Source organism: Heterodontus francisci, chromosome 19 (assembly GCF_036365525.1).
Source record: "Heterodontus francisci isolate sHetFra1 chromosome 19, sHetFra1.hap1, whole genome shotgun sequence".
In the NCBI taxonomy this organism is placed as follows: domain Eukaryota; kingdom Metazoa; phylum Chordata; class Chondrichthyes; order Heterodontiformes; family Heterodontidae; genus Heterodontus; species Heterodontus francisci.
Window position 1 is genome coordinate 77,669,323 of NC_090389.1, and position 13,228 is coordinate 77,682,550.

General features: G+C 41.4%; 1 protein-coding gene across 6 annotated transcripts in view; it reads right to left on the reverse strand.

Moving 5' to 3' along the window:
* LOC137380222 (RNA-binding protein 5-like) overlaps positions 1-9,828 on the reverse strand; it is a 47,822-nt gene extending 37,994 nt beyond the window's left edge. For 2 of the 6 annotated variants that reach the window (XM_068052046.1, XM_068052041.1), the window contains exons 1-2: positions 9,566-9,811; positions 1,095-1,169 (exon numbers count right to left, since the gene is read on the reverse strand). In XM_068052046.1, coding sequence (XP_067908147.1) covers positions 1,095-1,111 — 17 coding nt within the window. In that variant the 5' untranslated portion in view covers positions 1,112-1,169; positions 9,566-9,811. Of the gene's footprint in view, positions 1-1,094; positions 1,170-7,156; positions 7,216-9,565 lie in introns of those variants that run through there. The other 4 variants (XM_068052044.1, XM_068052043.1, XM_068052042.1 and 1 more) reach the window with 4 other exon arrangements.
* Between the last annotated feature and the right edge of the window lie 3,400 nt (positions 9,829-13,228).

The following is a 13,228-nucleotide window of genomic DNA, read 5'->3' on the forward strand; positions in this document are numbered from 1 at the left end:
AACATCATCTTTACCAGCTCAATGAGACTGCACAGCTTCACACTGCCAGACCGTCTCTGTTGCAAACCCAACTGTTTCAGATGTCGGGCATCAAGCTTTACAACAAATGACCACACCTATGGACTCAGGAACATCCCTTTGTTTACAGATGAGGGGGCCACACATCAACTAAACTGCTGCTCATTTCATGTTGATCCACCAGGACACATCAAATCCTCAGTACTGACCCTAAGGCTACTGAATGGCTAGATCACACAGGATATCTGCCTAAGCCCTTTGACACTTTTGAAAGTTTATCTCCCTTTGTTTTTACTTCGAACTTTTTTCAAATTTTTATTGCACAACTTATGATTTGTGAATACATAAGTGAATATTAGCTAAACTTACTGCAATTTGGGAAGCAGGATTGCTCGGAGTTTAAGAATTTCTCAATACAGGCCAAGAAACTGAAAGATACAAAAACTAAGGCACTATACCACCACTTGCAGAAGTGTATATATACATTTACATGGGAATATCCATTAAAAATGTGGACATAGGAGCTTCTAATAGGGAAAGATGACAAAAGTATGACAGCAGGGACCAAGTTTTGTAGACAGGAAGTGCAAATATGTATTATATTCATAGCAGCATGTTACTTGCTGGTTACAATCATCATGGCCACAAATGATTTGTGGCTTATAAGCCATAACTGTTTAAACTTGAAACTATATTTATGACTTTTTCGCCTCACCCTCCAAGGAGTCAAAATAAGATGACGACTCCTGGGCTTCCAATCATCAGTTTCATTAGCGAAAATACCATGACATGAACCTCAAAGCCTAAAGACTCTAATCAGACTAAAACAGAAACTTAACTTTTAAAATCAAATTCAAGCTTTTCAAGGTGCAGAATCTCTGTACTAGGAACATCTGGGAATTGGAATACATTCTCATTTGAGACCCAGTGACAACATTAAACACTTCCAGGGCTCATTTGCACTAACTGTGCACTAATGTTCTTTAACCCCAAACCTCAAGAACATCTTCCACCAAACCACTGCTTTGCTTCATTTCCTCCCTAAACTAGCAAGAAAGTGGATTCGGGGTACTCACCTTTTATTGGAACCCATCCTTCAAAACGACTCAACTCGTGAGAACAGTCTCAAAACGATAACCTGTGTTTATATTCTGGTAAATAAGACAGCAAAATCAGTACTGACAGACAATGTTAAAATAAGTTCAACTCAAAAAGATATTACAACACAGCTGCAAGCTCCTTTTACTCTGTCTGGGAAGCCACTGCATTTTGTTTCACCTTTGTTTGTTTTCTGCTCAGCTAAAGCTCTTTAAACTTCCTGGCCCTGGGAAGACTGGACATCTAAACCCGCCAAACAGTATTTTTTGCAGCAATTAGGAATCGAGCTTCCCTAGTTTATCCAATGACCTCTTTTCAGAGGATGAGTAAAGGTTGTTCCACAACTGATGGAAAGGGTTGCCTTAAATGGACTAAATATACCAAGGAGTGAATCACATGGACTGCAGCGAAGGGAGTTCCAGGATTTTAACCCAGCAACGATGAAGGAACGAAGATATATTTCCAAGTCAAGATGGTGTGCAACTTGGAGGGGAACTTGCAGGTGATGGTGTACCCACAGGCCTGCCTGCAGTCCATCTATGTGGTAGAGGTTGAGGGTTTGGGAGGTGCTGTCGAAGAAGTCTTGGCGAGTTGCTGCAGTGCATCTTGTAGATGGTACATTCTGCAGCCACAATGGGTGGGTGAATAAGGTGCAAACATTTGGAAGATGAGAGTATAATGTGGGAAAATGTGAACTTGTCCACTTTGGCAGGAACAGAAAAGCAATATAATATTTAAATGGAGAGATATTGCAGAACTCTGCAGTACAGCGGGATCTGGGTGTCCTGGTGCATGTTTCACAAAATGTTAGTACACAGGTGCAGCAAATGAATGTTGCCGTTTATTGCAAGGGGAATGGAATATAAAAAGAGTGAAGTTTTGCTACAGTTGTACAGGGCGTTGGTGAGACCACATCTGGAGTACTGCATACAATTTTGGTCTCCTTAAGGATATAATTACATCAGAAGCAGTTCAGAGAAGGTTCACTTGACTGATTTCTGGGATGAAGGGGTTATCTTATGATGAAAGGATGAGCAAGTTAAGCCTGCATCCATTGGAGTTTAGATGAATGAGAGGTGATCTTATTGAAACATACACGATCCTGAGGGGACCTGACAGGGCGGATGCTGAGAGTATGTTTGCCCTTATGGGAGACTAGAACTAGGGGACAGAGCTTAAAATTAAAGGGATCGCCCATTTAAGACAAAGATGAGGAAAAAGTTTTTCTCTGAGGGTTGTTAGTCTGAGGAATTCTCTTCCTCAGAGAGCAGTGGAGGCAGGGGCATTGAATATTTTTAAGGCCGAGTTAGATTCTTGATTGACAAGGGAGTTAAAGGTTATAGCAGGTAGACAGAAAAGTAGAGTTAAGGCCATAATCAGATCAGCCATGATCTTATCAAATGACAGAGCAGGCTCGAGGGGCCAAATGGCCTACTCCTGCTCCTAATTTGTATGTATGTTTGCATGTTCGCATTTAACTGCAATACACTGGAGTGTCAGTCTAGCTTTTTATGCTCAGAGACACCTGGAGGGTGGGTGGGGGAAGCAGGTTGAGAAAGTGGTTAAAAAGTATACAGGATGCTGGGCTTTATAAATGGAGGCATGAAGTATAAAAGCAAAGCAGTTATGAACCACCATTATAGAACACAAGCTTGACCTCAATTCTGGACACTACAGTTTAGGAAGCATGTGAAGACTTTACAGGGTGTGCAGAAAGATTTGAGAATGGTTCCAGAGATGAGGGACTTCAGTTATGTGGATAGATTGGAGTAGCTGGGGTTGCTCTCCTTAGAGAAGATTGAGAGATGTGATAGAGGTGTTCAAAATCATGAGACATTTAGACAGAGTAGATGGAGAGAAACTGTTCCCACTGGCAGAAGGGTTGAGAACCAGAGGAAACCAATATAATGTGAATGGCAAAAGAACCAAACGGGACAGGAGGAAAAACTTTAAGCAGTGAGTGGTTAGGATCTGGAATGCACAGAGTGTGGTGGAGGTAGATTCAATTGTGGCTTTCAAAAAGGAATTGGATAATTATCCGAATGGAAAAAAATTGCAGGGCTATGGGAATAAAGTGGGGAATGGGACTAGCCGAGTTGCTCTTGCAGAGAGCTGACACAGACACGATGGCCTGGATGGTCTCCTTCTGTGCTATAATCATTCTATAATCCTCTAGGCCCAGAAAACTCAAGCAGCTGAAGCCTAACAAACTTATGGGCACATGCATGCAAATAAGCAATCTGCCTGAAGCTTTGAGACAGATAACTGGAGTTTGTAGGCTAAATCACGCCTGCAGACCATATGCTGAACATTTGTAAACTAAAATACAAAATTTCCATACATCAAACCTGTTTGCCATTCCACAGTTCAATGTTTATCTGCTCAACGCAACACAAATAAATTCAGACAAGATATTTCAGTGGGATTCAATATGGGATTCAGTGGGATTCAATACCTTCCATGAAGCAGGTGATCAGGGAATTCACCCCCCAAACCAATGTGCAAAAGGCTGATTGTCAGCACAGACAAAATCTATGCAGCAGTTTAATCAGTTCATGATTGAGAACCTTTTGCAGATATTACAGAACATCTAATCCAAAAAAAAACATGCACAGAACAAATCTCTTCAATATCAGTGTTACATTTTGAGGTACAGCCTTAGGAGAGTAAATAATGGTGCACATAATATGGAAAAACAATCCCCAGGTCACCTTAGTCTATGCCACAGTGAAGATGTCAACTGCAGACCAGCCATACCAAACAGCCAGCAATCTTGCTTCTGGTAGAAGTAAACAACTTGCATTTATGTAGCACCTTTAACATAGGTTAAGGGAAAATAACCTGCATTTATAAAGTGCCTTTCATGACTGTAGGATACAGCAAAATGCTTCATAGACAATAAATTACCTTGATAGTGACTGTTGTAATGCATTCAAATGCAGCAGTTAATCTGCAAACAGCAAGGTCTAGAAACAGTAATGAGACATATGACCAGATGATTGGCTTTAAAAAAAAATGAATGTTGGTTGAGGGATATCTGTTGACAACACCCATGCTCTTTGACTAGAGCCATGTATTCTTTTGTGTTCACCCGAAAGGGCAAAGAGTCTTAGTTTCCCATCTCAGACAACACAGCACTCCCTTACTACTATGAAGTATCAGCCTAGATTATGTGCTCAAGTCTCTACAGTGGGGCTTAACCCTCCAACCATCTGACTGAGCGGCAAGAGTGCCTAAACTTAGATGCCTAAACTTCAGCATCATCTAGCCTATTTGGGAGATCAGAATACCAGAATGGGATAACCCAAATCAGAAACCTAAATTGGAATATCCGACCAAAATTCATCTCGATGCAAAAGAAGCAAGCAAACAAACATCCATCGAAAAGACAAGCCAACATAGTGAAAGAGAATCATGCCCTATAAATCCACCGAAATATATTTACTTGTACATGTCCATCAATCCATTAATACTGACGCTGAAAAAACAAAATTTCACATCGTCATCAAACGCAACTTCTCACCCAGGTAAGTAACATTGCAAAATGGAGATTAGGATTTGACAGATAGTAAAAGTTCATAGGCAGCAATGCAGTCTATTCTGTTGCCAACTCTTTTCAGGTGAGGTGTGAAGAAATGATGTGGAGAGTAAAGTGCAATAGTCATTTAAACAGGGATAGTGCCTGGTTCAGAATACCTCCCCCCCACACCCCCCACCCACACAAGAGGTTAAAAGCAGACATGCTGCACTTTAACTGTAAATAACTAGGGAATCATTCTTTGGATAATAATTATGGTAGGTGACTTGCCTTTCACTTAGCATTTCCAAAATATTTATAAAGATCTTTCACTTCACACCTTATTGCTCGAGTTGTAGAATGATGAGAAGTTCTATAAAGGCCTCTGTACTACGTGTTAAAGCATTTTTGAAAGTAACTGAAATTAGGGCAGAATAGCCCTTTGGTGGTGCAGAACTTGAGTACTGGTGAAAATAGAGACATTTTGTCAAAGCTTTTCATCTTGCACTCATTCGGACAATCCGCAAGAATACCAATGTAAGGGAAACAAATTTACAATGTATGAGAAGAGAGTGATTGGTAGAGGAGCTGCCATGCAGAATGCACCAGTTTATGGTGAGTGACAGTTAATTACCAAGCTTTGTTTGAAATTTAAACCAAGCAGCTTGACTCTGATTCCTCAGGGCAATGCCTTGAACAATGTACCAGTGAATGACTGTCACTTATTTTGTTTAGCTGAAACAGGCGCAATGTGTGTACATGTTCGTTCTGTCTGCAAAGACCAGGGCCCTGTGTATTAATATATGTCGCTTCCAGTACGCGCAAATGTACCACACTGCGAGCCCGACTGGATCTTAAACTGGCTGTCGGCATAATTCTTAGCACACTGAGGATTATTTAGCAAATGTTGTCCAATCGTGGAATCACATCTAATGTTGGACACAGTGTTTTGAGTTCTGCAAGCAAGGGCTGGTTGGGCACGACCCATACCTTGCTCGTTGTGAACAGCCGAAGGGATATGTTGTTTGATACGATCTGTCTGTCAATGTGATGCTAGGTATATAGGCCGTTGAGGTAGATGATCAGCCACTTTCCTGCGCTATCCCCATATCCCTTGATGTTATTAGTATCCAGAAATCTACCGATTACTGCTTTGAACGCGCTCAATGAGTTAGCTTCCACACCCTCTGGGATAGAGAATTCCAAAGATTCACCACCGAGTGAAGAAATTCTTCCTCATCTGAGTTTTAAATGCCTACCTGAGACTATGTCCCCTGGTCCAGACTCACCAGCCAGGGGAAGCATCCTATCTTCATTCACCCTTTCACACGCTGTAAGAATTTTGTAAGTTTCAATGAGATCAACTCTCATCCTTCAAAACTCTAGAGAATACAGCCCCAATTTCTTCATTCTCTCCTTATAAGACAATCCCGCCAACCCAGGGATTAGTCTGCTGAACCTCCACTGCACACCCTCTATGGGAAATATATCCTTCCTTAGATAAAGGAGACCAAAACTGTACACAATACTCCAGGTGCTGTCTCACCAGGCTCTATACAATTGCAGCAAGACTTCTTTATTGCTGTACTCAAATCCCCTTGTGATGAAGACCAACATACCATTTGCCTTCCTAATTGCTCGCTGCACCTGCATACTAGCTTTTACTGACTCAGGAACAAGGATATCCAAGCCCGTTTGGACATCAACACTTCCCAACCTCTCACCATTAACACTGTCTTTCTACCAAAGTGGATAACTTCACACTTATTCACATTATATTCCATCTGTCATGCTCTGGCCCACTCACTTAGCCTGGCAAAGTCCCCTCGAAGCCTCCTCCTCACAACTTACATTCCCACCTTGTTTTGTGTCATCAGCATATTTGGAAATATTACATTTGGCCCCCACATCCAAATCATTTATATAGATTGTGAATAGCTGTGGCCTCAGCACTGATCCTTGCAGTACCCTACTAGTAACAGCCTGCCTTCCTGAGAATGACCCTTTTATTCCTACTCTGTTTTCTGTCTGTTAACCAATTTTCAATCCACACCAGTATATTAACCCCAATCCTATGTGCTCTAATTTTGTTTACTAACCTACTGTGTGGGACCTTATTAAAAGCCTTCTGAAAATCCAAATACACCACATCCACTGGTTCTCTTTTAAGGAAGATCCTCAAAAAACTCCAAACAGGTGTGTCAAACATGATTCCCCTTTCATAAATCCATGTTGACTCTGTCCAAGCATTATTACATCCTTTATTATAGATTCTAACATATTCCCAACTACTGACAGCAGGTCTGTAGTTCTCCATTTTCTCTCGCCCTCCCTTCTTAAATAGTGGGGTTACATTTGCTACTTTCCAGTCTGCTGGAACCTTTCCAGAATCTATAGAATTTTGAAAGATAACTACTAATGCATCCACTATCTCTACATTCACCTCCTTTAACACTCTGGATATAGCTCATCTGGTCCAGGGGAGTTATCAACCTTCAATCCAGTAAATTTTTTGAATACCACCTTTTTATTAATACTAATTTCTTTCAGTTCCTCATTTTCACAAATCCCTTGGTTCCAAGTATTTCTGGGAGATTTTCTGTATCTTCCTCTATGAAGACAGACACAAAGTAATTGTTTAGTTTCTCTGCCATTTCCCTATCCTCCATTATAAATTCTCCTGTCTCTGCCTGTAATGGACCCACATTTGTCCTAGTTAATCTTTTCCTTTTCACATACCTGAAGAAGCTTTTACAGTCCACCTTTATGTTTATCACTAACGTGCATTCATTTTCTCTTTTCCCTTTATCAGGTTCTTAGTCATCCTTTGCTGGATTCTAAATTGCTCCCAATCCTTCCAATGTATCACCTGAAAGATGACACCTCTGACAATGGTACATCACATAAAATGGTTACAAGAAAGATTTATGAGAATGGTTCCAGGGACGAGGGACTTCAGTTACTTGGATAGACTGAAGAAGCTGGGGATCTTCTCCTTAGAGAAGAAAAAGTTGAGAGATGATGTGCTAGAGGTGTTCAAAATTATGAGGGGCATAGACACTGTAGATAGGGAGAAACTGTTCCCATTAGCAGAAGGGTCAAGAAGGTGAATGGCAATAGAATCAAAGGAGACATGAGGAAAAACCTTTTTTTAAAATGCATGTGGTTAGGATCTGGAAAGCACTGCCTAAAAGCATCCTGGAGGTGAATTCAATCATGGCTTTCAAAAGAGAATTGAATAATTATCTGGGGGAATGGGACTGCTCTTGGAGAGCCGGCACAAACACAACAGGCCAAATGGCCTCCATCTGTGCTGTAACCATTCTATGATATCTACCATTTTCAGTGATGCTATCTTTCTGGTGATTAAACAGTTCTGTTGTTCAGGTGAATGTAAAAGATCCTATGGCACTTTTCAAAGAAGAGCAGGGAGCTGCAGGTGTTCTGCCAACTTTCTTCCTAAACCAACACCCACAAAAAAAAGATTAACTGAATGAATTTCATTTGCTATGCATGGGACCTTGTTTTACACAAATTGGTTACTATGTTTGCCTCGATAACAAATAACAGTACTTCAAAGGTATTCAATTGATTATAAATAAAAGCATTTTTTCTTTATAAAAAACTACATCCATCAACCTTGTGATCAGACTTGCATTGACTCCTGGCCCAACGCCTACATTTTTAACATCTCTTGTTCAAATCCCTCATGACCTCATCCCTTTCCATCATTTTAACATTCACCAGCATTATAAACCCTCTAAGAACTCTGCATTCCTCCAACTCTGCCCTTTTTACATTACAACAGTGATTACACTTCAAAATTACTCAATTGGCTGTAAAGCACTTCGGGGCATGCTGCTCAGGTTTTGAAAGGCATTATATAAATGCAAGTCTTAATTCTTTTTCTTCTACAATCCTCCACTTCTTTCAGCTCATCATTGACTCCCTAAAGTAAGGAACTTACCCTCCCCCCCCACCACCCCCAAAACCCCCCCAATGACAAATTGTATTTATATAGTGACTTTAACATTGTAAGACATCCCATACAACTTCACAGGCAGGTTATTAAACAAAATCTGACACAAAGCTACACAATTATATTAGGGCAGCTGACCAAAAGCTTGGTCAAAGAGATGGGTTTTAAGGAGCATCATAAAGAAAAGCAGCAGAGGCTCAGGGAGGCAATTCCAGACCTTTTGAAAGGTCACCAAACTGAAATATGCACCATTTTTCTCTCCACAGATCTGCCACAATATTCCCAGGGACTTGTAAACTGAAACAACGGCCACCAATGGCAAGAGATTAAAATCGGGAATACACGAGGCAAGAATTGGAGGAATCCAGATATCTGAGGGAGTTGAGAGGCTGGAGCAGATTAGAGATAGGGAGGAGGCCTGGAGGGATTTGAAAACAGGGATGAGATGAGGTTCCAATGTAGGTAGCAAAACCCTAAACCTCTTTCTTTTTAAAATATTCTGGAAAACCTACCACTTTGACCACGCGTCCTAATGTTTCCCTCCTTGACAGTCAATTTTCGGCTGATTACACTCTTGGGAAGCGCGCTGGGATTTTTTTTAAACCACATTAGAGGCACTAATTAGGCAAGTCACTGCGGTTAAAAAACAGCAAGTTGGACATCTCAAGTGAGATGGGGAATTTTTGGAACATAACAGTTGAACCTAAAAATAGGAACAACAACCAAAACAAAGTGGCGAAAAATAGGCAAGTGAAAATGTAAAACTGGTTAAACTCAATTTAAGTAGGCAACTCAGATTTACGGTGAACCTTAACGCTAAAAGGCCGAATAATCGAGTATACAATGCTTCCCAATGTAAACGTACAAATATATTTGACTTCTTCAGTATAAAAACAGTAATGCTAATGGAAAACAAACTTGAAGAGACCCAGTTCCCTCCCTGTAGGCCTCACCCGGATGTACAGTTGGAGCTGCTGAAACTTTGCGAGCCCCGGTCGCCCCAATTCCCACCGAGTTCGGACACTTTAGAAACCGTCACCGTTCGTTTAAAGATTACACCCACGTCACGCTTTCTCTTCCAATGCCACACGCACCGTTCGCTGGCAGTAATACCGCACCAGTGCGCCCGCTAAGTCTTGCCTCACCTCCTGTCAAGAGCCAACTGCCATTACACACAAACAAACAAGATGGCGCCGACTTGCAGGCTTACCCGCCGTGCACCACGATACAGCCCGCGCTTCTGATTGGTTAAAAGTACAATGCCCTTTGCATTCTGGAAATTGTCGTTTATTCCCTGCGGCCAGAAAACAAAATGGCGCCGGAAGCAGCAGCAACACGAGTCTGTATTTATATAACGCCTCTAACATACTCAAACCTCCCCAATTTACTTTACAGGAACTATTAATGGTTGCACTATTCGAAATCTCACTTTATTTTCTTCAAATGTTCAAGTTGTGCCCTCTTTATTCTTGATAAATATACATACAACTTATATAAAAGCAAAATACTGTGGATGCTGGAAATCTGAAACAAAAACAAGAAATGCTGGAATCACTCAGCAGGTCTGGCAGCATCTGTGGAAAGAGAAGCAGAGTTAACGTTTCGGGTGACCCGAAACGTTAACTCTGCTTCTCTTTCCACAGATGCTGCCAGACCTGCTGAATGATTCCAGCATTTCTTGTTTTTGTTACATACAACTTATGTATATTTATCTATGAATATATTAAAGACTCTGGAGTAATAAGAAATAGGAGCAGGTGTAGGTCATTCAGCCCCTCAAGCCTGCCCCGCCATTCAATAAGATCATGGCTGATCTGTCCCAGGCCTCAACTCTGCTTTTGGGCCTGCTCCACATACCCCTCGAATCCCCGAGATTTCAAAATCTACCTCCTCAAATACATTTAGTGACCTAGCCTCCACAACTTTCTGAAGTAGAGAATTCCAGAGATTCACCACCCTCAGAGAAGAAATTCCTTCGCATCTCAGTTTTAAATGTGTGCCCCTTTATTCTGTAACTATGTCCTCTAGTTTTACATTCCCCATCAATGAAAACATATTCTCAACATCCACCCTGTTAAGGCCCCTTAAAATCTTATATTTACATTTCTGATTTTCTCACCATATTCCGACCTTTCAATTAGGATTGCCAACTCTGCCTGCAGATTTCCTCACAGGGTTTCCCCCAACCTCCACCAAACCTTCAACCATCCGACCCAGTCAATCTTTTTTCCCACCTGCAATACTTCTATGACAAATGAAAAAAATAAATTTTTAATGACCCTATGATTTTTCTCCCAGGTTTCTCAGGGCAATATCCAGATAGGTCAATCATTTAGGAGACTCTGGGACAATCCTAAGTCAGCAGCCCTACTTTCGGTCTACCCAGCCACAGTGACATGAATTTCACATTTCCTTTTAGCTAAGGCAACATTCCCTCAGGATTCCAGACATTGTGATGTGGCTCTTCCAGATCCCTCTCCCTACCCAAAAACTGTCATACAACCCCTTACAGAATTCCTCCCCTACCCACACCTCAAAACCAGTGTGCAGCCCTGGATGGAACCTTCCCACCATCAGTGACTCACCAAGCATGAGCAGAAAGGCAATGTGCAATGCTGGTTGGATCCTTCCCATAGTGAATCAGGCACCTCCCAGAAAAATAAAATCAGCAATTGAAAAAGAGAGAAAAGAAAAGCAGTAGATAAACATCAGTGGAGGGAGTGGGGGGATGGGTAGCGATATCTTTGTGGAGATGGGCTGCTATGATAGAGGAAGATGTTTTAAAAAACTTTATAAACTCACATACAGATCTAATTTTTACATTTTCTCTCCCATTAATTGTCATTAAGTGACCATCATTTTAAATGCTTGCAGCCCCACCTCCACCAGCATCTGATCTTGCTACACTGTGTATATATCATACAGAGTGTTCTTAGCATTAGGGCCTACTAAGGCTGAACTGGTGGGAAGTTTGGCAGATAAGAAAGAACTTGCACTGATAAAGAAAGAAAGAGAGAACTTGGATTTAAATAGTGCCTTTCCCAATGTCCTAAAGCGCTTTACAATTAGTGAATTACCTTAGAAGTGACTGTACTTGTAGACAAACACTGCACTCCCTCAGTATTGCACTGAAGTATGAGCCTAGATTATGTGCTCAAGTATCTCTGAACCCACAAGCATCTGGTTCAGAGACAAGAGTGCTCCTGTTGAGCCTAACTGACAGTCACAAATAATATCATGCCATCAGTCCTACCTCGTTCAGTGATAACCACATGGGGGTGGGAAGACAGATGCAGCAAGCACCTGCCCCACTGCCCAAGGAATTCAGGAGAACACACAAAAGGGGGCATAGATTCAGCATAATAAGGTTTCACCCCAGTTCCTATCTCCAATAATAGTGGCTTTTCACTGCTAGGGACCAGGAATTTCAGCAGGGAAATCATCACAATGCAAAATGACATCATAAAGCAGCTTCAACTGATTTTCTTGGCGTAGAAACAGAATACTTTAAACAAGGATTGTATCTAGAATATGCATAGATTTTTTTTCGGTCCTTGTCAATGGTGAGGTACCTAGACGACTGTAAACATGGGTCACAAAATCATAGTGCACTTCAGGACCTGAGCACAAAATATAGGCTGAAACATCAGCACAGTAAAAGGGAGTCATACATTGGCTGAAGTGCTATATTTCAGGTCAAAGTTTACCTGAGGATCGCCTACCTGCTCAGATGAACCATGGCACTATCTAAAGAAGGCTTCTCTTGGTCTCCTGGCCAACATTAATCCTCAACCAACACTAACAAAAAACAAATTAACTGGCCATTTATTTCACTGCTGCCTGAGGGATCTTGCTGTATGCAAATTGGTTGCCAAATTTGCCTACATAACAATGACTGCATATTGTTGGCTATGAAACACTTTAGATATCCTAAAGCCTTGAAAGCCACCATATAAATACAAACTCTTTCTTTACCAACTGTTTTCATCTGTTATCTGGTCATCATGTGTGCATGTGTTATACCTTATCCCTAAATATGCTTTATATATGTGTAACATTAATTTGGATGCCTCCGCACCATTACCAACATGGACTCAATGGGCCGAATTGCCATAATGACTCTATGACCGCTGGTGTCCCCCAATGATCTATTTCTTATCTACAGTGACATCATCCAAAAACACAATTTCAGTTTCCATATGTATGCTGACAACACCCAGCTCAACCTCACTAGCACTTCTCTAGACTCCTCGACTGTCTCCGACATCCAGTACTGGATAAGCAGAAATTTCCTCCAATTAAATATGGAAACTTGCCACAATCTCCGGTCACTAGCTCCATCCCTCTCTTTAGCAATTGTCTGAGGCTGAACAAGGCTGTTCACAACCATAGTGGCATATTTAGGGAATTAGACTGTTATCTGAAAAGGAAGAATGTACAGGGTTACGTGGAGAAGGCAGGGGAATAGCACTAGGTGAATTGCTCATTCGGAGAGCTGTTGCAGACACAATGGGCCGAATGGCCTGCTTTGGTGCTGCAACGATTCTGTAATATTTGACCCAGAGATGAGCTTCTGACCACTTTTCCATGCCATCACTAAAACTGCCTATTTCCAT